This window comes from Quercus lobata, chromosome 6, assembly GCF_001633185.2.
Source record: "Quercus lobata isolate SW786 chromosome 6, ValleyOak3.0 Primary Assembly, whole genome shotgun sequence".
In the NCBI taxonomy this organism is placed as follows: Eukaryota; Viridiplantae; Streptophyta; class Magnoliopsida; order Fagales; family Fagaceae; genus Quercus; species Quercus lobata.
In genome coordinates, this window is record NC_044909.1 from 900569 (window position 1) to 922573 (window position 22005).

Here is a 22005-nt window from a genome sequence, read left to right on the forward strand (position 1 = left end):
TAATCAATGATGTTGGTCGACAGTATAACCTCATTTATATTTAGTATTTACCTGCAAATAATCGATGATGATGGTTTTGTGCAAGAACTTTTTTTAGGCCTGTGTATGTCACTAACACTGGAATTAACCCTTAAAAATAATTGTTAAGGGATTAGTTATACAGGTATAGCAGCTTCAGCTTCTGTCATCCTTAATTAGGCATCAACAGAAACTATTCGAGAGTATTAATTAATGACTTGGTAACAGGACACACAGAAAATGTAGAACTGAAGGTATGGAAATCAAACCAAGGCATATGGTTTGGGATATTTGAACTACTTTTATGCCCAATTCATCAGGAAGATAATATGTTCGGGAAGACTAAGATCGAGGTCAATGCTAGGGAGATAATACCTTGGTGAAACTCCAATTGATGCTTAAGGGGCACCACTTACAAAAAAAGATTAAACCTATAGACTTGGATTCATTTATGTTATATTAATTATTCAAATTTTTTATTTTTCACCAAGGGGGATTTCTACTGTCCCATGCACAGTCAACACAAGGTGACCCTTGAGATGTTGCAAGAAAAAAATGTTGTCTCCTAAATTTTGGGATTGTATTGGATTGGACTTGGATGAGTGTGTTGCAAGAAGGGTGCTATGTCCCAATCCTACATCAAGCACACATTAGGTAAATTTATTTATAAAGAACCTTGATGGTAAGTTTTACAAAAGGCATCACATCATTCTCTTTATTTAAAAAAAAGAAAAAAGAAAAAAAGAAAAAAGAAAGAAAGTATTGAAATCATGGCGAAAATGGGTAAATACCCGTTAAAAACAAACTATTTAGTTAATAGGATCCGTTTACAAACTATTTATAATTTTAGCAACTCGAGTCTCAGAAACTCGATTTTGGGCCCCTAAATCGACTCTTAAAGGCTCGATTTTCATGGGTTGTTCCTGTCTGATGTGGCACTTTTCCCACGTGGCGCCTACATGAAAATCGAGTCTTAGAGACTCGATTTACATTTAAAATGAAAACAAAAAAAAACCACAAGGGCAGCAGGAAATCCACAGCAACGCGTTCATCAGAGAAGAAAGAAAAAAAAAAAAAAAAAACCAGAGAAGAATGTTCATCAGAGAAGAAAAAACCAGATCGCACCGCGAAGAGAAGAAAGAAAAAAAAAAAAAAACCCAGATCGCATCGCGAAGAGAAGAAAGGAAAAAAAAAAAAAAAACCCAGATCGCGGTGCGACCTGGGTCGCGCGGCGACCTGGGTCTCGCGGCGACCTGGGTCTCGCGGCGCGACCTGGGTCGCGCGGCGACCTGGGTCTCGCGGCGCGACCTGGGTCTCGCGGCGCGACCTGGGTCGCGCGGCGACCTGGGTCTCGCGGCGCGACCTGGGTCGCGCGGCGACCTGGGTCTCGCGGTGCGACCTGGGTCGCGCGGCGACCTGGGTCGCGGTGCGACCTGGATCTGTCTGTGTCGCCATTCCTTCTTCTTCTTCTCTTTTTTTTTTTTTTTTCTTTCTTTCTGCTTTTTTTTCCGCTGGTTCTGCATTTTGGGTTGTGGTCATTAATATTTTATTTTTGGGTTGGAAATCGAGTCTTAGAGACTCGATTTCCATGTAGACGCCACCTGGATAAACTGCCACATCAGACAGGAACAACCCATGAAAATCGAGCCTTTAAGAGTCGATTTAAGGGCCCAAAATCGAGTCTCTGAGACTCGAGTTGCTAAAATTATAAATAGTTTGTAAACAGACCCTATTAACTAAATAGTTTGTTTTTAATGGGTATTTACCCATTTTCGCCTGAAATCATTCATTGTGTAGAATATACCCATCAACCAATTTTGTTTGGTAATGATAATATAAAAGTAAAGTTGTTAAAAAAAAAAACATATGGAATCAAATCCGGTATATATATTATAAAATAAATTTGTTACATTGAAATATTTATTCAGGAACTAATCCGGAGTCAAAATATTTTTTTAACATTTGTTGGTGGGGGAACGAGAACATAAAAGTCTCAACTTTTACAAGTGATCAAAATTGTGAAGTGGAACATTTCTTTTTCCAAAGTAGTATCTTTTCAAGTAGAGAGCAAAGTAAGCTGTGCAGTGGTTTGTTGAGAATGGAGGAGAAGCCCCATATCCAAATTCCAAGAGTACGACTTGGCAGTCAGGGACTGGAGGTATGCTTCTTTTTCTCCGATTGATGGGTATTCCAGTATTATAATAATTGGACTACCTGCAAAAATTAATAGGCACTAGTCATCAAAACCCCTTTTCACCAATCCAAGATATATATATATATATATATATATATTGGATTAGTTACTGTTGTGTACATTTTGGGTTGAATTACATCTCTATATCTACTTGTTGTTTGTATTTTGAACCAGAAAGCTTAAAAACAAAGAATAAGTCTCAATGCTTCCCTGTTGGGTTTCCTTATCAGGTTCTTACGATCTTCAATTTCTCACCCATGGTTTGTAAAGAATTGTTTTTGTGTTTGCATTTTTAGGGGCTTTAGATATTTACACCAGAATAATAGTATATATGAAAACCATCTGCATGCATATAGATGTAATATGACATATTTTCTTAAGAAAAATGACAATTTAAGTACTGCTTCAGTTTTAAATTCTAGCTCCTTGAGATTTGCCTCATAAATCCATTTTTTTGGGGCCTTAGAACAGGATTCTCATCCTACTTTTTGACATAGGAAATTGTGAAGTGTGTAAAGAAGCGCTTAGTTTGGACAAATGTGGCAATGGAAATTCTGTAAACTAAATTATATTACCCTAAATTGTAATACTCCCACAGAGAATAACCACAGATGACTATTCTTTATAGTACAGTGGGTGTGGGTGGGAGTGTCATGGAGTAAACCACAAGTATCATCTTGTCCTAAATTAAACTGGGGGTGGCAAAAAAGCCTTTGAATAGAGAAATCGGACAATTGAAATGATTTAGCATAAGACCTCTACACCGCACTTGTGAATCTCATGTGAGATGGACTGCTGTTTCTGTTATGAGAATTGTGGAAATAGATGAAGTTTTGTCATTCAGACAAAGCCTTCAGAGTTTGTTGTAATATATGTGAACTTATAGAGGTAAGGTTTATACAGATAACAGATTAATATTTAGCAAGACAAAGTAAACATTCTTTTAGATTATATTCGCTTCATGATAGCATCTTCATCTCATCTGTAAGAAGCATAAAAACAGACCAATTGTTTTGATCAATTGAACACACCTCCAACCTGAAGACTACATAGAAACACAAGTTATTGGATTGGTATGAATTTTACTTGCAAGAAACCGCCTCAATGTTCTTCTTGTGGTTTCCTTTTTTGGGTGTAGGTTTCAAGATTAGGCTTTGGATGTGGTGGACTTTCTGGAATGCTAAATGCTCCTTTATCGCATGATGCTGGATGCTCTGTTATAAAGGAAGCTTTTCAAAGGGGTATAACCTTCTTTGATACTGCAGATATGTACGGAGATAACCATGATAACGAGATCATGGTTGGCAAGGTACCTCTACTTTCTAATCATATTGAAAGGAAAAATGTCATTTTAGCTCACACCTTGCTTGCATGCTGAGTTATCGATTATGTATGTTTAATTTCGATTTGCATCCAATTGAACAAAGCAGCCCTAGGAACATCCATATTCGAACATTGATTAAAAAAAATTAATTATATTGTCTTTTTAGGCTCTGAAGCTGCTTGGTAGGGAGAAAATTCAACTAGCTACAAAATTTGGTATTACTAAATTAGAGGAAGGTCAATTTGGTGTCAAGGGCACCCCTGAATATGTGCGGCAATGCTGTGAAGCCAGTCTTAAGTATCTTGATGTGGACTATATTGATCTGTACTATCAGCACCGTGTGGACACGTCAGTGCCAATAGAGGAAACCGTGAGTGATAAGATATTTGTACTTTTAAATTTATACAAACTATTTATTTTCATATATTTGATGGATGGACTGTACTGGTTTTAAACTTCATTTCCTTTTGCATTAGAAGTTATAACTTATTTTGGCATGGTAGATGGAGGAGCTGAAGAAGCTGGTGGAGGAAGGAAAAATAAAATACATTGGGTTATCAGAACCTAGTGTAGACACAATAAGAAGAGCTCATGCAATTCATCCCATCACTGCCTTACAAATGGAGTATTCTCTTTGGACCCGTGATATCGAAGATGAGATAGTTCCACTCTGCAGGTCTAAAAAAAAAAAAAAATTTATCTTTGTTGTCTGAATTTTAAAGGCAATTGAATTCTTAACATAATTGAAAGTTTGTCTTTGTGACCATAGAATCAGTTATGAATCAGATATTTTTAGGACAATAGACTATCAGGAAATTTTCACATCATCATTAAAAGTTTTTGTTAATCTCACAGAGAGCTTGGCATTGGGATAGTGGCATATAGCCCTCTTGGACATGGATTCTTTGCTGGGAAAGCAATCGTTGAGAGCTTGCCTAGTGAGAGTTTTCTGGTACGTGACTACTAATAAATAATAAAGTGATTCCATGGTTTCTGAATGCAAACATATATATTTATATGACTGTGTTCAAGTTACACTTGAATGTAGCTTTTAATAATGCTACACCACTCAATTACTTTTGATTTGAAGTGCTTATTGTCAAATCCACCATTGGATTACATTATCTCTTTATACCCTTCAAGATAACAGTGTATATATATTGTTATGTATACTATACACATTGATTTTTATGGCATAGGCTATACATCCAAGGTTCATGGGGGAGAACTTAGAGAAGAACAAACTTCTATATGCACGGCTTGCCAACCTGGCTGCAAAGCATGCTTGCACTCTGCCTCAGCTAGCTCTGGCCTGGCTTCTCCATCTGGGAGATGATATAATCCCAATCCCTGGTATATTAGTCTCTTAATTTCTTTTGCTATCTTCACAAATATATGATTAAATTCTTTATGTGGTTGCTTGCTCACTTCTACCAATAGCTCTTTCTTATTTCCATGAGAAATGAAAGTCTACTTTTTAATTGTATGGTTAGAGAATTATGTTCCTACTACATCTACAACTTACGAACTTTGACCCTTTCTTGTTAGACTTTCCTTAATTGAAAATTTCTGTTTCATGAACTTGGATTTGAACATGATGTAAAATTCATTGATTGGATGATTTACAGGGACAACTAAAGTTAAGAATCTTGATAACAACATTGGATCCTTGGCAGTGAAACTTACACAAGAGGATTTGAAAGAAATTGGTGATGCTGTGCCCATTAATGAAGTCGGTGGTGAAAGAGATCTGGCCATTTTATCAAAGTATAACTGGAAGAATGCAAATACCCCATCAAAGTGATTGCAAATTGTAGATATGAAAACTAAAGCACAAACCACTGAAGGGAAACATCAATTCTCTGTTGTCCTGTTGTCTATGTTTGCTTGGGAGAAATAATGAGTAGAGGATGTAAATATATCCTTATTATGAATAACCTTGTCCTATGCTGAGGTAACACATCACAAACTTCCTCATCAGTGGATTAATTAATCACTATGCTTTGTGTTATCATTATCGCCTCCAAAAAGTGGGAAATGTTAGAAAAAGCGAGACACAAGCTTTGATGTCATGTTGTCTACAAAAAAGCGAGACACAGTCACACAAGCTTTTCAGCCAGTTTGGCAAGTTGCGCATATAGAAGTTTGTTCATCTAAGTTCTCCCCCATGAACCTTGGATGAATAGCCTATGCCAGAAACATCAATATAAGTATACATAGTTAAAAAGAGAGCGCGTGCACACACATAAATATATATATATATATTAATTAAAACATTTATACTTAAATGGCTGCATCGATGGGTCGGTTAGGTGTGTGCGTGCGTGCGTGCGTGCTTGGGAAACATGGAGTTACTGCATTATTTATTTGTAGTCGAATACCAGCATACTCTCATTATGCAAGCTCTCCATTACTGCTTTCCCACCTAAGAACCCATGACCAAGAGGGCCATATGTCACTATCCCAATTCCAATCTCCCTGTGAGATTAACAAAAACTTTTTAATTATGTTAAAATTTCATGAAGTTCTATTGTTATCAAAATATCTGATTCATAACCAATTTAAAGGGCACAAAGACAAGTTTTCACCAATGTAAATAACTCAAGTGGCTTTGAAATGCAAAAAAGGCTAGATATCAAAAAACCTACAACGTGGAATTATCTCATCTTCCTCGATATCACGGGTCCACAGAGAATACAGCATTTGTAAGGCAGTGATGGGATGAACTACATGAGCTCTTCATATTGTGTCTATATTAGGCTCCGATAACCCAATGTATTTTATTTTTCCTTCCTCCACCAGCTTCTTGAGCTCCTCCATCTACCATGCCAAATTGGTTATAACTACTAATGCAGAAGGACATGAAGTTTAAATGTAGTGCGGTACATTGATATATAAAAATAAATAAAAATAGTTTTTATCAATTTAAAATTAAAAGTAAATATCTTGACACTCATGGTATCCTCTATTGGCATTGAAGTGTCCACACGGTGTTGATAGTACAGGTCAATATAGTCAACCTCAAGATACTTAAAGACTAGCTTCACACCATTGCCGCACATACTCAAGGGTATCCTTGACAATAAATTGAGCTTCTTTTGACATAGTAACACCGAATTTTGTAGCTAATTGAATTTTCTCCCTAGGAAGCTGCTTCAGAGCCTAAAACAAGACAAAAGACAATTAATTCTGTCCATCAATGGCAGAATATAGATGTTCCTAGGGCTACTTTGTTCAACAGGATGCAAACTGAAACCAAACATACTCAATTAATTACTTGGCATGCAAGCACATGCAACCAAGGTGTGAACTCAACATCATTTTCCTTTCAATGTGATTAGAGAGTAACAGTACCTTGCCAACCATGATCTCATTATCATGATTATCATAGACATTTGCAGTTTCAAAGAAGGTTATACGCCTTTGAAAATCTTCCATTATAACTGAGCATTCAGCTTCATGCGAAAAAGAGCATTTAGTATTCCAGAAAGTCTGAGGCATCCAAAGCCCAGTCTAGAAACCTAAACTCAGAAAAGTAAACCAGAATAAGAACATTGAGGTGGTTTCAGACAAATAAAACTAGTGCCAAACCAATAATTTGGGATTCAATTTAGTGTCCAAGTTGGAGGTGTGTTCATTTTATTGATACAATTGGTCTGTTTCTATGCTTCTTACAGATGAAGATGCTATCGTGAAGCTCATACAATCAAAAGTTCACAACAAACTCTGAAGGCTTTGTTTGAATTACAAAATTCCATCTGTTTTCGCAATTCTCATAACAGAAACAACAGTCCATCTCACATTAGATTAACAAGTTTTCCGTAGGAGTCTTATGCTAAATCACTAAAGTTGTCCAATTTCTCTATTTGACGGCTTTTTTGCGACCCCTGGTTTGCTTTAGAACATGGAGATACTTGTGGTTTACTCTATGACACCCACACTCAGTACTAAAAGTAAAGGAATAACCATCTATGGCTACTCTCTGTGGTTTGCTCCTCTGTGGGTGTATTAACAAGTTCTTAATTACTACATTTGACACCCTAGATTTGGATTAAAATGAAATCATTAGGGTTCTACCATAGATAAGCATATCTTTGCAAGCTTCACAATTTCCCTTGTCAAAAGGAAGGATGATAAACCTTCTCTAAAGCCCAAAAATGGACTTACGTGCAAACCTCAAGGAATTGGAATTTAAAACTCAAGCAGTACTAAAATTGTCATTTTCCTTTAAGACTATTATGCAAATGGATGATTGTCATAAATACTGTATACTATCATTATAGTGTAAATACCTAAAGCCCCTAACTGATGAACCTCAAATCTACGAGTAGTCCTTGAATCCACAAGGTGATAAATCTAGAATCCACCAAAGAAAACAATTGACAAAAAGTTTGTATTTTTATTGATAATAAGTTGATTTGCCTTTGGAGGTTACAAAACATATAAATACTGACAAAGTAAAACCCTAAGACGATTAGGAAACGTCTAAAACCCTAATTTGCACTATTACAAGATTAGTTGGCAAAATTTCAAATTTAACAAAAAAATGGTAAAATTAAGCTAAATGCAAAATCATAAACTACTAACGTTAAGGATCGTTCCAAAATAAGTAGGACCTTATTCTGATTTTTGAGCAAAAAGTTATCAAGGAAACAAAAATTACTAAAAAGGCAAAATCACTGTTTTCATGGGCTAAATAAAAGAATTCGCCAAAATCAGGTGCATCTCATGACAAAGCAACGACTATTAATCAGAAAACCGTTTCCTTTCAGCCGGCCAAATTTCATGCAATTCCTACTCAGTCACCCACATGATTTCTATTGGTCTCACACTTTTTCATTTAAGAGCTGGCTTCCCTATGAGAAAAATTTGGCCCCTCCAATACGTAGCCATAAAAATGCCCCACTCCAAATTCCTGCTTTTCAACTTTTTGACTTTTCCTTTCCTTCTCTAAGACATGTCTGCCATATCACACATTTTTTTTCTTGAGTGAAGCCAAATCTCAGCTATTCAAAGACCTATGTTGTCCTAGTGTAGGAATTATCATTAGAGAGTACGTAGAGAGACTATGAGGGTACAGTATTAGACTATTAGTAGGAATGAAATTGATTTTGAATTTAGTTGGGATGAATGAAATTGATTTTGAATTTATTTTTGACCATATAGTCTAATTTGGTTGAATTTAATTGCTATTTATTTTATGGTTACTTATTGTGACTTTATTATATTTAATTTCTATAAATATTATTTCTTGTAAATGTAGTCTAATTTTGGTTAGATATAATATATTTTTCTAAAATTAATGTAGGAAGGCATGTATATATGTTTATATGTTATACTTTGTATTTTTCTTAAATTGCAAATCAATATGATAATATTACCTCAACCTCTCAACCAAAAATTTCTGACTACGTCTGTCCATAGTGGTTTGTTCTACGTCGCTAACAATGCAAACACAAAAGCAATTCTTTACAAACCATGTGTGGGAAACTGAAGTTCATAAGACCCTCGTAAGGACACCCAATAGGGAAGCATTGAGTCTTTTTCTTTGTTTTTAAACTTTCTGGTCCAAAATACAAATATCAAGAAAACATAGGTGCAATTCAATCCAATATGTACACAGTACACTGCAGTAACTGATCCATATATATATTCGAATTCCGTACCAAAAAATTTACATACATAAAGTCGAGTTCCATAAAAATAAAAAATTAAAAACTCTGCATTAACTGTCACGAATATATATTAGGAGCGAGACACACTATATAAGCGAATTAGACAAAAATGTCCACTCAATTCAGACTTCTCAAACAGGTATCAAAAAAGGAGCGAGACATAATTTTGGTAGTGGGAAAAAGAGGAATGGTCATTGGTCCCTACTCCCAAGTATTTACAAGAGAATATTTTTCATTGAAGTTCCAGTTCCTGTGTTGTCGAAAATGGAGGAAGAGATGCAAATCCCAAGAGTCAAACTTGGCAGTCAGGGGTTGGAGGTCAGCTTCTTTCTTTCTCACTTCCATCTGTCTCTCCTCTCAGTATCATTCACCAGTCACCACATATGTATTCTTCACTAATTTAGATTTCTTGGGCTTTCTTTCCTAGTTACAACAGTGGTTGTCTGATATTTGATTAATTGTCAATAACATTATATGTTTTCCATGTTGTAAAGTCATTCTTTTTAGTTTCTCATCTATGGACTGCGCAGGAGTGCAATTTTATTTTGTTTTTATTAAGGTTTGATTTTTCAGGTTTTATTGGGTTACTAGAAATTTTACTCCTATGTTACATAATGATAATAGTAAGATAAATTAGATGACATTTTATTTACTGGTTTAGTAGTCTCAGATTTTAATTCTTTGGGATCTGACACACAAATCTTTTTTTACCCAATTTTGCTATAGATTATGAACCATAGGGCTTTGTCTTTTCTTGCTGTGTGTTAGATTAGATGTATTCATTTTGTCCATGCTCATATCTTTACAATGCTTTCAATGTTAATCAAAATCAGTCCTCACCCTGGTAGGCTTTTGAAAGGAAGGCAAGCATATAGTGAGTCATTTGGAATCATGAAGTTGAATGACATGGGTGAGATTCTTCTTCATGATACAGAGGAACATCTTACCTACATAAATATATGAACAAAGATACATATGAAGAGATATCAATGGTGATAATCTCAGTACTACACTGTAGTTGTCAAGTCTTTTAAATCAGAAGCTGCAGGTTCTGTTTCTACAATCACAAAGGCAAATTAGAGCCCCTAATTTCCACTCAAATTGCAAGACTAGGTTTTGTAATTCAGACAAGGCCTTCAGAAGCATGGAGTATATAAATTTTTTAAGAATATAATTGCAAGTCCTACTCCTACTAGCAAAATTAATCTCTTTTTATTTAATTAGTATTAGAACATTATGTTAGCAGTGTCCCATTGGATTGGAATTTAGGATCATTCTGAATAAAAGTAACTGTGGAAAAAGACCGCCATCTTGAAAATAACTCCGTGTGTAAGAACTAGAGAAATTGACAGGTTCTGATGATAAATTGAGAAGATCTTGGGGACTAAGTGGAAATCCAAATTTTTGGTTTCATAACTTCTCGTTAAGGTGTTAACTTCATTGAGAAACTATTGTGTTCTCCTTATGCATCCTTTTCTGGACTGCAGGTTTCTAGATTAGGCTATGGATGCGCCGGACTATCATACAACTCTACTCACTCTAATGAAGTTGGTTGTTCAGTTCTTAAGGAAGTATTCAATAGGGGTATCACCTTCTTTGACACATCAGATCTCTATGGAAATAATCATGATAATGAAATCATGGTTGGCAAGGTACTGTTTTCTGTTTATTTTGAAGTTTAAACCTGAGTTGAGCATATGTATTACCAAGTTGAATTAGTGTAGGATCAAACGAATACCCAAGTTTGTTTGGTTATTCCCGTCAAGGTTTGTGGGAACGTCTTTCTTTCTTACTTAATTTAATTTAATAAGAGGAAATACATGACATTGGCTATTGAGTGACAATATGACAATAGGAGGCTCTGAAGAACAAAAATAATAAGACTAGTTGAGCATATGCTTCAATTATCTGACAAGAATTAACTGTAGTTTTGTGACAAATTGAGTACAATTGAACACAGATAATCTCTCCTCTCTCTCTCTCTCTCTCTCTCTATCTCCCTCTTTCTTTCTTTTCTTTTTCTTTCTTTTTTCCTGAGATTTGCAACATTTCTAGAAATGATGTGGTGGAAAATTCACATCCTTGCATGGATTGACAAATATATCATTGGTATTATTATTATCACCGTTTGTTTTCTCAGGCTTTAAAACAGCTTCCTAGGGAAAAAGTTCAAGTGGCTACAAAATTTGGCATTATCAGATTAGAGGATGGTAAATACGGGGTAAAGGGAACCCCTGATTATGTAAGGGAATGCTGTGAAGCTAGTCTTAAGAGGCTTGACATCAACTACATTGATCTTTACTATCAGCACCGTGTTGACCTCTCAGTGCCCATTGAGGATACTGTAAGGATCGAGAGACTTTGTCCTCCTCTCAAATGTTTTGTTACCTTTCAATCTATTATTTAAAATGCACAAGACTACATTCAAGTCATGGCTGTTTACTTTGTTCTTTATAGATTGGGGAGCTCAAGAAGCTAGTGGAAGAAGGAAAGATAAAATACATTGGCTTATCAGAGGCCAGTGTAGACACAATAAGGAGAGCCCATGCAATTCAGCCCATCACTGCCTTACAAATGGAATATTCTTTGTGGACCTGTGAAATTGAAGATGAGATAATTCCACTTTGCCGGTTTGTTATATATAGTCCTAAATTTCTAGTCTTTGCATTGTTAAACTGTGTTATCAAGATTCATACGTGAAGCATGTTGCCTTTGCAATCTTAGAATATTTTGAATTAGATACATTGAGAATATTTCAAAATCTGAACGCATTGTTAAACCATATTAGTTCATCAAGCTGCCACCATTTTGGAACAGGGAGCTTGGTATTGGTTTAGTGGCATATAGCCCTCTTGGTCGAGGGTTCTTTGGTGGGAAGGCAGTTGTTGAGAGCTTGCCTACCGGTAGTAGGTTGGTATGTTGCTATGAATAAATATTAAGTAATTTCATGCTTTCTATTACAAACCCATATGATTCTTTTCTTGAAACAGGTTTCTGACTCCCCCACCCCCTACCGAACACAAACGTCTTAAGTAATTCCATGTATTAACAATGTTTTAAATCAATTCTTACAACAAAATTTGGAATTTATGTTGATGTTAATATTCCTGGCAGGCTATGCACCCAAGGTTCTCAGGGGAGAATTTAGAAAAGAACAAACTTCTATATGCCCGATTTGCCACCTTGGCTGCAAAGCATGCCTGCTCTCCCCCTCAGCTAGCTCTGGCTTGGCTTCTCCATCAGGGAGATGATATAATCCCAATCCCTGGTATATTAGGCTTTCTTGTGCTATATTCACACACACACACACACATATATGATTGAATTCTTTATGCAACTGCTTGTTCACATCAATCAATAGCTTTTCTGATTTCCATGAAAAATGAAATTCTACTTTTCAATTCTGTACCTACTTCCTACTAATATATAACTTAAGAATTATGCACTTAATTGACAATTCTTGTTTTGTTAGTAGAGCATGATGTGAAACTTATTGATAGGATGGTTTACAGGGACAACCAACATAAAAAATCTTGATAACAACATTGGATCCTTGGCAGTGAAGCTTACACAAGAGGATTTGAAAGAAATTTGTGATGCTATGCCCATCAGTGAAGTGGCTGGTGAAAGAAATACAGCTGCAATATCTAAATATGCCTGGGAGGTTGCAAATACCCCATCAAAGTAATTGCAAGTTATAGATTTAGAAACTAAAGTGCAACCTTTGAAGTGAAACATTTCTTCTCTGCTGTTGCATTGTAGGAAAAATAAGTGAGAAAAGAGTATAACTATATCTTGCTAATGAATGGGTAGGAGAAAGAAATCTCCTTATAAAGGAATTGCACATGCATGATGAATAAGTTATTATGCTAGCATTTAGTGTGAGATTCATAGTTAATACCTGTGGCAACATCATTTTTTCTATTTTTTCCATATGAAATAGTTGTTATTAATAGTTGCATGCTTTATTATCATTATCCCCTCTGGATGGTGGGAACTGCCACATCTTTCTCTTTTTTTTCTAATTTGTGATAGTTGTTTTATACTTTTATGATTCCATGCTTTTTGCTCCATCTCTGTCGTCTTTAGAATTCTTCAGTTTTGCAATGCATAGAGGAGTGTTGTCCAACCTTTGATTGAGATGCTGCAATCTCTCAATGTATGGCTCGGGGGCTTCTGCATAGAGAACTTGGCAATGTTTTGATTTTTCTATGTCTAAACTCTGCTGTAAATGATCAATTTTTCTTAGAAAAGATTTTTTGGATTTAATGTGCATTTTTTTACAGGTGATTTAATGTGCATTTACACGATCATATGTTGTGAATTATGATATTATGGTGGGAATGTTTAATTTACAAGTTGCATGTTCGAGCAGATGATAGCTAGTCATTCTAGATCCTCTTTTCTTCCTTTTTTCGTTGTATTGGAATACCTTCTTTGGTGGGCTTCAAATTTTGATGGGTTTTAATCTAATTTTGATTTATTGGGCTGGTTTTTATATATTGAGAAAGAAAAATAAATTTATTGCAAATTTTTGAGAGGAAAACAATAGTTTAGTAACCCATAACATTCAAACCTCTACTCCCCCCACACACAAAAATGAAAAATGTCTCTTTGTGATTATTATAGGTTCAAACTAGGGGTGTACATGGGTTGGGTTGGGTTGGGTTGGGTTGGGTTGGATTAAAGAGTTTTTTCAACCCAATTCATCATGGTGAGTTAAAAAAAATGTAACCCAATCTAACCCAACCCATGTAGATCGAGTTGGACAATTTTTTTAATTACTATTATTATTAAATTGAGCATTAGAATAACACCATCACAAATAAGAGCAAATTTATAACCAAATAATTATAAGCATAATACCAAACAAACACAAATTATATGAGAAAAATGTAGGGTTTGAGTTTTACTTAGGAAGAGGCAAAAAAATAAATAACAAAATTATATAATATATTTTTTAAATTTGAAAATATATTAAATATAGTTGGGTCTAGTCAGGTTAGGCAGATTTGTAAATCTCATGATCCAAATACAACCCGACTCACTATATTAAAAAAAAAAAAAAAAAATTGTGACCCAACCCAACCCACTAGCTTGGACAATCAAATTTGACCCTAATTTGAGATGATGCCGCATTATGGTAAAAAGGAAATGACACTAATTAAAATTTTGATCTGAGTCTAGCCACAATTAAAAAAAAAAAAAAAAAAGTTGAGTTCCTACGAGTTTTTCCTACCAAACAAACTTACTCAAGAAAATATAATTATCTTTTTTTTTTACTTTATTAGAGAAAGATACGAATAGTCCACGTTGCTTGTTTAACAGAATCAAATAGTATATACCTTTTGAGTATGAAAGTTTGGTAGTGAAAGAGTACAGAACCGTGGCACAGTGTGAGAGGTGAGGTACATGGAGAAATGTGGAATGGTCTAGTCCCTTCCCTTCCCTTTCAAAGTTCAAAGTGAAAACCTGGGAAGCAATATGGGCCTCAAACTCAGTGGTAGAAAGTTTTGGTGAAGGCGAGTGCCACGTCTATTGCTGACACCATGTGTGGACAAATGAACCCACGTGAACCATTGTCCTTTTGAAAATATATATGGAACGACGTGGCTCCCTAAATATCCACTGCTCTGCTTAGTGCTTGCCCCTCCCAACACACTCTCTATATAATGTCACTTCCAGGCCTAACATTAATGCCACAACAACCACTTTTTGTACCTCATTTCCTAGTACTTGTTCATCCATAGCCTCCTCCATTAAGCTAGCTCTAATTGGCAATGGCAGCCTCATCTGCAATGCAATCCATCTTAGCCAGACCACCTTTGAATCGTGTAGTTTCAAACAGATCTACTAATAGGGTGAACCAGTTTCTAATTCCCACTAGTTACGTGCCACATTTGCCCAGATATGCTAGTAGTATGCGAGTCCGTTGCATGGCAGAGGTAATGAAAAGTCTAGTTTGTTTTTCTTTTTGTGGAAATCTCAGAAGTTAGATAGAAATTATTTAATAAACATGATCTGCTAATTGATTTCTATTTATAGATTTTGACTGTATGATTCCATGGCATTTCACTTTGCAGGAGGACCAGCAGGAGCAGCCAAAGCCTGTAACAACTTCAACTTCACCACCTCAGCCCCAACAAACCCCTCGTCCTGCACCCAAGGTATACCTACCCTTAACCCAAAAGATACTTCTTTGTTGTTGTTGTTGAGTGTGTGTGTGTGTGTGTGTTTTTTTTTTTTTGAGTTAGAAACCCTAAATATATGACTATATTTTCTTGAAGATCCAGTTTTTTACCAAATAGTTTAAGCACACAAAATTAATTTTGTTTGGATACGGTTTATTTTGTTTAAATTAAAAATTTATTGTTAAAAGTTCCGTAAAAAAAAATAAAAAATAAAAAAATAAAAATTAGTGCAAATAGTATATTAAGGACATAAATAGTATCAAAAAGAGGTAAAGGTATCTCTTCGACTAAAAAGTAGAGATATGTCAAAAGGAATGGGTAAACTACAATATGCGGAATACTTTAAAAACTAAGATACAATACAGCGTTCCCTAAAAACAAATACAATAATGTGTGTATTAATTAATTATTAAATATATTTTAATATAATATATGGTTAAGTGTAATTTAATTTGAGCCGTAAAATATGAATAATAAATAAAAAATAGCTAGATAAGTGTTCATCATCAACCATGGGGGATTGGAAAGAATTGAGTATAAACAGAATTTAGGTATTTGGAAAAAATTGTGTATAAACAGAATTTAGGTATTTGAACAAAAAGTATGTCTGCCCTCTCTAGCTATTGACATGAGATCTTACCACAAAGTAACATAATTTTTACTTGGTTCACTAAAGATAGTACTTTTATTATGCACAGGTCGTGGTAATTGTTGTGAGAAATATTGTTTTACTTATAGCTATGTTTTACATAATTGTTAAAGAGTATTTTGACACGTTACACTATTAGCAGGTGAGCACAAAGTTCTCCGACATATTGGCATTCGGTGGGCCTGCACCGGAGAGGATCAACGGTAGGCTAGCAATGATTGGCTTTGTTGCTGCATTGGCAATGGAGTTATCCAATGGCCAAAATGTGTTTGAACAGATATCCAATGGTGGGATCCCATGGTTCTTAGGAACTAGCATTGTGCTCTCTTTTGCATCTCTAATTCCTTTGTTCCAAGGAGTTAGTGTGGAGTCTAAGTCAAAGGGGTTGATGACCTCAGATGCTGAGATGTGGAATGGAAGGTTTGCCATGTTGGGTTTGGTTGCACTAGCCTTCACCGAGTATGTTAAGGGTGGAACCCTTATTTAGGTCTCCGATGTGCTAACTCAGGCCAGCTTGTATAAATGGTAATTTTAATTTCCATGTAATTTGGAAAGAGTAACTCATGTAATCCAATTTTCAGTGAATTTGATTTCAATTTTATCAAGAAGAAATAGAGAATTATCTGCAAAAGTGTCTATCAAAACTAGTGGTCCTTGCTAGAAAGATCATTTTGAATTCAATCTTACATTTGTTTACTCTCGACATTGCCATACCATGTGGAAAGATTAGAAAGATTTAAGCTCGACGGTTCACATTTATTTAACACAGTGAATAAGATTGTATTTTAGATGATACTTGCAAACCTTTCGTGGTAGATATTTACAACCATTTTAAAGCGGAGTGAAGAAATAACCACTTGAATCCTAGCATTTGTTGTTTTTACAAAGCCATATCAATTTAGCAGTTCAGTTCATTCAGTCTATTGTACTATGGTCTAATGTGGTCTATTTCAGTCCATTTAATCTATTTTGGTCCATTTCAAACTAATTTAGCCCTAAGTTGCTTCTTTTTGTGTGCTCAAAATATTATTTTTCTTAATTATTGAATTGAAAAATATGAAATTTTATTTTATTTAGTGCAAACTTTTTAGTTTTTTACTAAAAAAACAAATCATTTAGGCGTCAGAAATTAGAAATTTGAGTACTAAAAAAGCAATAAGAATGACAAACATTCACAATATGACCTTAAAGTTCAAGTTCAATAGTATAGACATTATACCTATATTTTGAAAGAAAAAAAAAAAAGAAAGTTGCAATTCTAAATTTTTATTTTTTTTATTTTTGAGAAACAAACACACACACAAGGAAAAGGGAAAGAGTTTCTAACACAAAGGCACATCACAATTTCTATTCTAAACTTATATAATAATTTAAACATAATGTTGCATGTTACATGTGTTTCATAGAATATGGGTGTATATATATCTATATATATATATATATATATGGATATGTTCAAATTTGTCAATTGATTATAATAATTTTTTTTATAAAAAAATCATTTTAATAACATATTCTCCATTTATATAAAACGACATTATAATTATGTAATTTAGATCTTTTTATTAAATTATATATTTTTTTTAATGCAAAATATATTTTAGGTTCCATTACATAAAACTTATAAAAATAAAAAATACTTTTAAATAACACATGCACTATTTAACCTACTAATTTTAAAATATATTCTTATAAAATAATTATATTACATTTTCCGAGACATCACTTGAGTTTGCGACTAGTAATATGTAATAGGCTTGTTTTTAGTAATACAAGTGCAACCCATGTAATACACAAGGACTTAACGGCTGCATATATGATAGTGTCCTCCTCTTATATGAGCATGGACCTCACAAGTGTGAGAATCATTCCTATATGTATTCTATGTAGCTGTTGCATAATAAATCACCTCACGAACCATGTTAGAATTTTCAGCCTTGTTAGATAGGTTATCATTGATAGAAGACATTGGAAACAGGTTTTCATTTAGGGGCTATAGATGAGTTGAATTGTGTTGAATAATGCATGTTTGAGCTTGGTTCTCCAGTAAAAGTCAAAAACTCAAGCTTGGCTTAAGCTCGTAACAAACCTAAAATAATATTTGAGCTTAAGCTCGTGGGAAAGCTAAAATATTTGAATTTGGCTTGGGTCAAGCTCAAACTCGAGCTTAGGTCAAGCTTTTGAGCCTAAGATCTAACAAAATCACATTATCAAATTCTTAAATCTTCAAAAATAAAGTTAAAAAAATAGCATATTCATTTTATCATGCTTGTAGTCCCACATATAATTAGATATTGTTCAAATTACAACTTTACATAATTAAATGCATCCATTCATCCTTCCTTGTTTATAATTTCAACAATTGTTCAAAATATAATTTTTACATCCACGTTAGATGGTGAAGAACTAGAAAAATACTTGTTTGTACTATTATGAATGGGAAAGGACTAACATGTTTCATAACTTTGCATCAGATGATTGATGGGGAAGGACCATACGTGGCCTACTTAAATTTAAAGAAAAAAAATGTAACTAAAGTCTAAAATGGTGCTTGGTTAGTTTAGAGTGAAGGGAAAAATTAAGGTAATGGGTAGTGGTCTCATGTTAGCCATATCATTATTAAGTCGTGTAATGGGTAATTACGCTCAACTTGTTTTATATCAAGTCTTATAGCTCATGAGTTTGTTTATGAACAAATTTTTTTACTTAAGCTCAGCTTGTTTATTAAACAAGCCTAATACCAAAGCTCAAACTTGCCTTATTTATAAACAAACAAACATGAATGAGCAAATTAATCGAGTTAAGCCCAAGTTTGTTTATGAATTGCTTGATTCATTTACAACCCTAGTCATTTGGTTTCTAAATATCAAATCTAAGAAATTGCTTATTAGCCCCCTTTATTGATGGTTGTATGGTCCTTTAATTGTTTTGAGAGATTCGAGCAAGGATTGTGAACAATGTGAATCTTTGATTATGCTTCGTAGTCTGCTGGACATTGTAAATGTTGTTTTATATATGCTAAGACTTGAGACTTGTTAAATTAAGCTATTTCTAGAAAATGTTTTAAATTTCGTAAGATTTTTTAAAAAGGAACATCATGTATTTTATATTTAATTATTATATAAGGTTAGATATTTTGTAAATAATGAAATGTGTAGTTGGAATTTTTTTTTTTTTTTTTTTTTTAGTGCTCCTTACAAATGATTCATCCTTTATATTTCTTGAATGACCTAAAAATGAAGCATATATAAGTATATCTATCACTTATATTAGGAAAAAAAAATACAAAATTTTAATAACATAAGAAAAATATAATTTTATAAAGAATTTATCAAAATTACACCGAGAATATAACATAATTGTCAATGAAGCAACTTATCTTTCTACACAAATCTCTCATCCCAAAGCAACATCAAAGTGGACTGAACGGACTAAAATGGACCAAATGGACCAAAATACTATACGGATATAACTTAACAGGAGCTTAGTAACAATAAATGTTACGCCTCAACTTTTAGATATTGGATAGATATCTATACATCCTTATGTTTTTCAACATTTTTACGAAAATCTTACAAATGTTTTTCCTTTTTTACAAAAGAGTGCATGTGAAGAGTCTAATCTTTTAGAATTATAGAGTTAAGATTTGACTGCCTCATCTTTTGATTTACCACAAAATTGTAACGGGTTCAATAGCTTATAAGAAGAAAATTAAACTTCGTGCAAATTTTAGAGACCAACACAGTAATTTAATCTAAAATGTGTTTGCTTAAGTAATCCATAACATTCAAATCACTACTCCCCCATGCACAAAATGTATAACATATCTCCTGATCAATAAAATTAAAAATTGTAACATATTCTCGTCATAATCAAAATTGGTTGAGACAATCAAATTCAAGCCTAATTAAGAATGATGACACTATGATAAAAGAAAATGCACATTCATTAACATTTTAAACTATGAGTTACGCAACCAATAGAAAAAGGAAAAGGAAAACAGTGAGTTCTTACAAGCTTTTCCTATCAAACAAAAAAGTTGCTTGTCTAACCAAATCAATTGCGCATCAAACTTTGCTAGTGATGTCAAATTTAAAAACCGTGGCACAGTGTGAGAGGTGAGTAGTAGAACACAGAAATGTGGAATGGTATAGTCCCTTCAAAGATCAAGAGTGAAAACCTCAAACCATTGTTTGCAAACTCATTCTGATGAGCCCAAGTGCCACATCCTTTAAGTACCGACACCACCATGTGAATCAATGACCTTTTTGAAAACACACTGTATCTAAAGTCTAGAGTCTAAACAAACGTACGCTGCCTATTGTAACAAAAAACAATCTTGATGCGCGGTAAACAGTACTTCCGTGCCACAACCACTTACTACTTCATTTTCTACTACCTACTTGAATCAATCATAACCTATTAGTAAGTCCTATAAAAGCTCTTTGATAATGGCAGCCTCATCTGTAATGCAATCCATCTTGGCAAGCCCTTTGACCCGTGTAGTTTCAAACAGGTCTATAAGGGTAAACCAGTTTCTAATTATTCCCACTAGTTTGAGCCACATTTGCCAAGATATGCTAGCATCCAAGTGCGTTGCATGGCAAAGGTAATGAAATCTATGCATCATGATATTTTTATTATTATTTTTGTAGAAAATTCAAAGTTTGATGGAAATAATTTAACATTTATATTATTATGATATGCTGAATGATTTCTAAGTAAAGTTCATGACCATACGATTTTTTGTCTTTGCACTTTGCAGAAAGAGCAACTAGAGTCTGTGACAACTTCACCCCCTCAACCAACACCCAAAGTAGCTACCCTTAACCCAGGAGATACTTCATCTCTTTTTTTCGCTCAGTAACCCTAAATATGCAATAACAATATTTCTTGAAGATCCATTTTTTTACCAATTAGTTTAAGCACACAAAATTATTCATTAATTTTTTTCACAACTTGCTCAACAAATTATAACTAGAGCAAAATTACTTTTACATAAATTTATTATCAATCCAAATTTAATTATGCACAACTTAAATTATGTCACCTTGATTTTGTGAAAAACTTTTTTTTTTTTTTAAGTTTTTATTTTTTTTTATTTTCTGAGTAATACTATAGAGACAATTATAACCAATAACATGACTTGTTCATATGGAAGTAGCATAATTCTTGGGTCTACTAAATGATCCTACTTTTATTAAGCACCAAGCACAACTACAATAGTTATAAAAAATGTTGTTGACGGTTATGCGTATAAAATTAGTTAAGATTAATTTTTTACATGTGTTTCATTATGATTGACAAGTCAACACAAACTTCTCTGACTTGTTAGCATTCAGTGGGCCTGCACCGAAGAGAATCAACGACAAGCTAGCAATAATTGGCTTTGTTGCTGCAATAGTAGTGGAGTTATCCAATGGCCAAGATGTGTTTGTCCAGATATCCAATGGTGGGATCCCTTGGTTCTTAGGAACTAGCATTGTACTCACTCTTGCATCTCTAATTCCGCTGTTTAAAGGAATAAGCATGGAGTCCAAGTCAGATGGGTTAATCACCTCAAATGCTGAGATGTGGAATGGGAGGTTTGCCATGTTGGGTTTGGTTACACTAGCCTTTACAGAGTATGTCAAGGGTGGAACCCTTATTTAGGAATAAGGTTTTTGATGTGCTAACTCGAGCCAACTTGTGTAAATGAATATTTAATTTCCATAAAATTTGGAAAGCAACTCATGTAATCTATTTTAAGTAAATTAGATTTCAATTTTATAAAGGAATAGAAACTTATATGCAAATGAGTCTATCAAAAGTAGTGGTCCTCTCTAAATATGTTTGTCTACTCTTGTCGTTGCTGTATTACATTGTCAAATGACTTTGTCCAACTTGTGCCTCATTAACCATATATCATCACTTAATATAAAAGGACAACCCAAATTAATTACTGAACATGGTAA

At 34.1% G+C, this 22005-nt stretch overlaps 4 protein-coding genes and 1 pseudogene across 5 annotated transcripts; 4 read left to right on the forward strand and 1 right to left on the reverse strand.

Moving 5' to 3' along the window:
* Window positions 1-1909: 1909 nt before the first annotated feature.
* On the forward strand, window positions 1910-5550 carry LOC115994244 (perakine reductase-like). Its single transcript, XM_031118311.1, has 7 exons — window positions 1910-2176; window positions 3351-3521; window positions 3703-3906; window positions 4040-4212; window positions 4392-4488; window positions 4736-4889; window positions 5165-5550. Exons 1-7 carry the CDS (start codon window positions 2117-2119, stop codon window positions 5338-5340), a joined length of 1035 nt encoding a protein of 344 aa, XP_030974171.1. The 5' UTR covers window positions 1910-2116; the 3' UTR covers window positions 5341-5550.
* An 85-nt stretch (window positions 5551-5635) lies between these two features.
* On the reverse strand, window positions 5636-7294 carry LOC115994594 (annotated as a pseudogene).
* A 1992-nt stretch (window positions 7295-9286) lies between these two features.
* On the forward strand, window positions 9287-13179 carry LOC115994245 (perakine reductase-like). Its single transcript, XM_031118312.1, has 7 exons — window positions 9287-9529; window positions 10699-10863; window positions 11352-11555; window positions 11669-11841; window positions 12029-12125; window positions 12326-12479; window positions 12724-13179. Exons 1-7 carry the CDS (start codon window positions 9476-9478, stop codon window positions 12897-12899), a joined length of 1023 nt encoding a protein of 340 aa, XP_030974172.1. The 5' UTR covers window positions 9287-9475; the 3' UTR covers window positions 12900-13179.
* A 1730-nt stretch (window positions 13180-14909) lies between these two features.
* LOC115994932 (early light-induced protein, chloroplastic-like) lies at window positions 14910-16747 on the forward strand. 2 transcript variants are annotated; one of them, XM_031119275.1, is made up of 3 exons: window positions 14910-15156; window positions 15295-15378; window positions 16194-16747. In XM_031119275.1, exons 1-3 carry the CDS (start codon window positions 14992-14994, stop codon window positions 16536-16538), a joined length of 594 nt encoding a protein of 197 aa, XP_030975135.1. In that variant the 5' UTR covers window positions 14910-14991; the 3' UTR covers window positions 16539-16747. The 2 variants fall into 2 exon arrangements, with proteins under 2 accessions (XP_030975135.1, XP_030975134.1); XM_031119274.1 differs by having other exon boundaries at window positions 14934-15156; window positions 16191-16747.
* A 4554-nt stretch (window positions 16748-21301) lies between these two features.
* LOC115994595 (early light-induced protein 1, chloroplastic-like) lies at window positions 21302-21703 on the forward strand. Its single transcript, XM_031118793.1, has 2 exons — window positions 21302-21305; window positions 21387-21703. Exons 1-2 carry the CDS (start codon window positions 21302-21304, stop codon window positions 21701-21703), a joined length of 321 nt encoding a protein of 106 aa, XP_030974653.1.
* Window positions 21704-22005: the final 302 nt, after the last annotated feature.

What these genes read in the sequence shown, in the direction of transcription:
- LOC115994244 (XM_031118311.1), top strand. Translation starts at nt 2,117, where the DNA reads ATGGAGGAGAAGCCCCATATCCAAATTCCAAGAGTACGACTTGGCAGT. An exon ending in ACGAGATCATGGTTGGCAAG is followed by an intron (nt 3,522 to 3,702) that starts GTACCTCTACTT and finishes TTGTCTTTTTAG; the next exon opens with GCTCTGAAGCTGCTTGGTAG. An exon ending in CAGTGCCAATAGAGGAAACC is followed by an intron (nt 3,907 to 4,039) that starts GTGAGTGATAAG and finishes TTGGCATGGTAG; the next exon opens with ATGGAGGAGCTGAAGAAGCT.
- LOC115994245 (XM_031118312.1), top strand. Translation starts at nt 9,476, where the DNA reads ATGGAGGAAGAGATGCAAATCCCAAGAGTCAAACTTGGCAGTCAGGGG. An exon ending in ATGAAATCATGGTTGGCAAG is followed by an intron (nt 10,864 to 11,351) that starts GTACTGTTTTCT and finishes TTGTTTTCTCAG; the next exon opens with GCTTTAAAACAGCTTCCTAG. An exon ending in CAGTGCCCATTGAGGATACT is followed by an intron (nt 11,556 to 11,668) that starts GTAAGGATCGAG and finishes TGTTCTTTATAG; the next exon opens with ATTGGGGAGCTCAAGAAGCT.
- LOC115994932 (XM_031119274.1), top strand. Translation starts at nt 14,992, where the DNA reads ATGGCAGCCTCATCTGCAATGCAATCCATCTTAGCCAGACCACCTTTG. An exon ending in GAGTCCGTTGCATGGCAGAG is followed by an intron (nt 15,157 to 15,294) that starts GTAATGAAAAGT and finishes TTCACTTTGCAG; the next exon opens with GAGGACCAGCAGGAGCAGCC. An exon ending in CCCCTCGTCCTGCACCCAAG is followed by an intron (nt 15,379 to 16,190) that starts GTATACCTACCC and finishes TTACACTATTAG; the next exon opens with CAGGTGAGCACAAAGTTCTC.